At 35.1% G+C, this 4814-nt stretch overlaps 1 protein-coding gene across 1 annotated transcript; it reads left to right on the forward strand.

The window, feature by feature from the left end:
* The first annotated feature begins 3169 nt into the window (after nt 1-3169).
* On the forward strand, nt 3170-4610 carry LOC129229875 (probable E3 ubiquitin-protein ligase makorin-1). Its single transcript, XM_054864254.1, has one exon. It carries the CDS (start codon nt 3305-3307, stop codon nt 4523-4525), a length of 1221 nt encoding a protein of 406 aa, XP_054720229.1. The 5' UTR covers nt 3170-3304; the 3' UTR covers nt 4526-4610.
* Nucleotides 4611-4814: the final 204 nt, after the last annotated feature.

The raw sequence follows: 4814 nt of genomic DNA on the forward strand, positions 1-4814 counted from the left end.
TCATGGATGTTCCTAAATTGTATTATTAAATTACATTTTCTATTCAAATTTTACAGAAAAAATACTTTTCGTCACTATTATTTCAATTGTTCATTTATAACTACTATTTTAATTCTTTAAAACAACGAAGAGTTTCCCTTTTTCTTCGTTTGTTGCATCGCTATAAAGAAATTGGCGATTCACTTCTGAAAATTGTGGGAGGGGGTAGCACCCCCCAGCCCCCCTGGCGACGGCCCTGAGTATGAAACACGTCAATATTGACGCCGTCAGTATAATATAAAGATCTGGCAAGGTTGGTGCAAGAAATTTTGCTAGTAAGGTTAATTATAATGAAATAAACATTAAGATAATAGCTTCTTACGAAGGTCACTGCTCTTTTTACTTCCTTTTACAAAAAAGGAAGTATTGTATTCGTGAAAAAAATTTCACTCAAGACCTTAATCTCCATTTTACTCATCCCCGAATGAATATTGAGTTTTTTTTTTTCGACTCGACCACATGTGGATAAGTGCCTAAGAACGTACAGACACGCGAAATATCTATAATGACGATTCCCGAGTTAATCACTACGAATTTTCTCGTGACGTCTGTATGTACGCATGTGCGGATGTGCGTATGTATGTCGCATAACGCAAGAACGGTAAGTCCTAGAAAGTTGAAATTTGGTACGAAGACTCGTAGTGGGGTCCAGTTGTGCATCTCCCCTTTTGGTTGCATTCGGGTGTTTCTAAAGAGGTGTTTGCCCCTTTTTGGGGGGAAATCATTGTAATTTTGATCTAAACTCAAGTGGTGTTATAATTTGGTGGACACTTGGCAATATATCGCCAGTCTTTTGGTCACCAAGTTTTGTCGCCAACTTGGCGACAAATCTGGCGATTTTTATTTTTTTTTTTTTAAATCTGTTTCAATTTGGCCACTGTTGGTAATATCTGGAGAGTAAACTATTGAATCACATTAAAATTGTCAGTAATGGGGAAATTACATTAAATTGGAGTAAAAGGAAGTCATGTGATGCACACATCAGCTCGTTTATATTTTATGTACTGATATGTCCGTAAAGAAGGTTCATTTCATTCATATATCTGATTATGACACATCCCTCTTGTATGCAGAAATATACTATTATAACTTCACTTAAAAAATTGGCGAAAATCTCATTTAAAATTAAATATTTTATGAATGTATTTCGGACAGTGATAAACACTCACCGACTGATTTGGAGGCGGGCGAGGTGTCTCAGAGTCTGGTCCAGAAACTCGGGATGTATTTCCATCGGATTTGGGTTCATCAGTTCTTTTTTACTTTGCAAAAACAGACAACAATGTTTGGTCACCCGAAAGCTTCATTGTTTTTTGTAAAGGTAATTCTTTTCTAACAAAAAGCGCATTTTTTTAACAGTTTCCATCTAATACGAAGGGCTAATTTACAGAAACCCTCGTATAATGAGGTTACGCGCTATAACACGAAACTAAAATTTTACATTTCTTGCACGACACAAAATCCAAAACACTCATTTAAACTAATTAACTATTTACAGCACAAGCACATATACGAATAACTCAGCACGAACAAAAACAAAATTGTCTAAAAATTATGACAGAAAGAAATAATAATTTACAGAGATTTTATATAAAAAATATTCACACACTCAAATGCTTTATCAATTGAAGCGATGCCTGCAGCTCTGGAAATAGTTTAAAAATAACTACCGTCGATTAAATTTGTTGCATAAAAAGCGCTAGGGCGGCAGAAACTTCTTCGTTACTTTTCTAGCGCCTGCCGTAGAAAAACTGTCTCAAGCAGAGCTATATATCAATAGAAAAATGACACGTAATGTCACAAAAAAGGAATTCAAAAATTATTTACTTTTTCTTATAGTTTCGTCCAGGTTTCTTTTTCTTTTTTTTCAAGCAGCCATTTTTCACTGCTCAAATGCAATGAATATTATAACAATGATAAAGTATTGTCGCAGATTAAGGGAGGAGGTCGTGAGGGTGACCCCCCCCCCCCCCCCGTCCTTGTATCCAACCCTTCATGTTATGCCCAAAAAAACTTAAATTAAAAAAATTATTTCGATTAATTTTTTTAAGCAAACATCCAAATACTGTCGTGGGATTGGGGGAGGGGTCATGACTCCCATGACCCCCCCCCCCCCCCTTCGTATCCACCACTGGTTGAAATTCTTTGAAGTAAAAACTGAACCACGAACCAACATCTTTATGACATCACCTAGGAGAATTTATGGACATGAAATCACATGTTATACATTATACACCAGATGGCACCACTATTTTTATGTTTTTCATCGGAAATTCGTCAACCCGTGAAAATAACATGTGGGAGGGGGGGATTTTGTTAAACTATGTTTCATTTATTTAATTCATTTGTTATTATTTTATTTATTTACTTTTTTGAACTTTAAAAATTGTTATTTTTCTACTTTTAGAGACTAAAAAGTAGATGTGATAGGTATCTAGCACAAAAACTTATTTTTGCTCAAAATATGGGTAAATTTTTAGTTACCTCACTTTAACTTCAGAACCGAAATATCTGGTAATTCGCAACTCCAGAGCTCGAATACGCAACCTTGCAGCGATTAACAATCCTAAAGAAAAAAGGTAAAACAATGAATTCCACGTGTTTCCTTTGGGGTGAATTACAGGCTTCACGCAGTTTGTGGTGTAATGTAATTTCAGAAGAATCGAAAAGAAAGCTTCCCACAAACACGATGAAAAATTACTGTCATTCACTAACAATCGAAGCAAGTTATAAGTTATGGCATTTGTTTGTTTTTCCTTTTTCATCAGCCATTAGACAGTGGCTGCAGCTCTCCCTATAGTTCATTGTAGTTTCGAATCGAGATTTCTGTTTTATTAGTAGAAAAATATTGTGAAAGAATGATTCGAACAGGAACTGAGGATCACAAAAAAATTTCTTGAGCACTTTAATGTATTTTTTTTCTCTTTCCTTCTCTGTTCTTCCCCCATCTGTAAATTTTCTTCAATTGCTTTTTCGCAGACTTCTGCTTTTTATTTATTTATCAATTTCAATTGTAAATTTCAAACTAGTGATAATATTTATTCGATTTTGGTTTTGGTTTACGACACTAGATGGCGAAACGATCTGCTCCTCGAACGTGCGGAACGATTCGATCTAGACCTCCGTTTTCGATTCCTTTCAACTGTTTGTTTTGGTAATTTTTATATTTCTATCGCGTGAATCGCAACAGCTTTTGTACCGAATTACGAATAACAATAGCAAGTGAGTAACCTCGATGTCTTTTTTGTATTAGTCATTGACCAAAATGGCTCGAAATTTACCAGAAAATCCTGAAAATATAGTATGCCGCTATTTTTTGCAAGCTTCTTGTCATTTCGGAAATAACTGTCCTATATCCCATGTTCGTTCACAAAACTGTAAGCCTGATGATATTTGTCGAAAATATTTACATAGACGATGCCGCGATGGGGATAAATGCATCTATCGTCATGCTAGAATACCAATTTTTTATAAAGTCATGAGGCAAAATGGAATATTTTCGCTGCCTCATGTTGGTTTAGGCATTGAAAACAGTTCCAAGTTGAAAGAAAATGAAACCACTACTGATATTTCGTGTTTATCAAAATCCAGTGTTCCAAAAGAATTGGGATCTGATTGGGTAAATGCCGCTGAGTTTATTCCTAAAAAGCTGAAGTCTTATGCTGAGTGTTTGAGAAGGGAACAAAATACTGATATTGAAGAATTGAAATCGAAAGAATTGTGTTATTACTTAATTGAATGTTGTCCATATGGTGGAGAGTGTCCTTACATACATGGTGATGCATGTGACATTTGTGGCTATGTTTGTCTTCACCCTTATAATGAACAACAACGAATAATCCATAGGGAAAAGTGTCTCAAAGAACTTGAAGACGAAATGGAATTTTCTTTTGCAGTGCAGCGCAGTATGGGGAAAATGTGTGGAATATGTATGGATGTGGTGATTGATAAGGAACGTATATCTGATCGGCGGTTCGGTATCCTTGAAAATTGTAATCACGTATTCTGTTTGAACTGCATTCGGAAATGGAGATCTGCAAAGAAATTTGAAAACCGCCAACATTCAGAAGGCGTGCTAGATCCATTTGTTACCAGAGCCTGTCCAGAATGCAGAAGACCTTCAGATTTTGTCACACCAAGTCCGTTTTGGTTTGAAAATGAAGAAGAAAAGAAAAAACTGATGGAAGATTATAAGAAGAGTTTGAACAAGAGACATTGTAAATATTTCAAACGTGGTGAAGGAACATGCTATTTTGGATCAACTTGCTTTTATCTCCATGCAAACCCAGATGGAACTATTGTAAAATTACCTCCTCCAGCTCGTAGAAGAAGGCGCAATCAAAATATGGAATTAGATTACTTAGAAGAATCTACACTTTGGGATTTCTTTAGAACAAGAGAAGAAAATATATTGATTCATTTAGATTTGGATGAGTTCTTATACAATATGACATTGCCAGATGGTGATGATGTCCCACTATCGTAAGATGTTCCCTTCCATTTCATGCTTTGTTTCAAGATTGCTTAAAATTGAAAAGTTGAACTTTCATCTGTCTTAATTAAATGCTGTTTTCAACCAAAGCCTCTTTTTTTCTGAATGAAGTATATTCTTCTCACATTAAGTGATTCCTTAAAAGTTTTGACTTGCATTAACCATTCTTCATTTTATCTATTTTTATCTCTCATTGATGGGAAAGGGTTTTGCTGTTTTTTTTTTCCCCTTTTTGAAAACTTGATTAAATAGCCTCTTTGGTTTGATTATTGAAAAAATAGTC

The sequence above is a fragment of the Uloborus diversus genome, chromosome 9 (genome assembly GCF_026930045.1).
Source record: "Uloborus diversus isolate 005 chromosome 9, Udiv.v.3.1, whole genome shotgun sequence".
NCBI classification, from domain to species: Eukaryota; Metazoa; Arthropoda; class Arachnida; order Araneae; family Uloboridae; genus Uloborus; species Uloborus diversus.

Bases quoted from the DNA above. Each gene is read 5' to 3' on its own strand.
- LOC129229875 (XM_054864254.1), top strand. From the start codon at position 3,305: ATGGCTCGAAATTTACCAGAAAATCCTGAAAATATAGTATGCCGCTAT.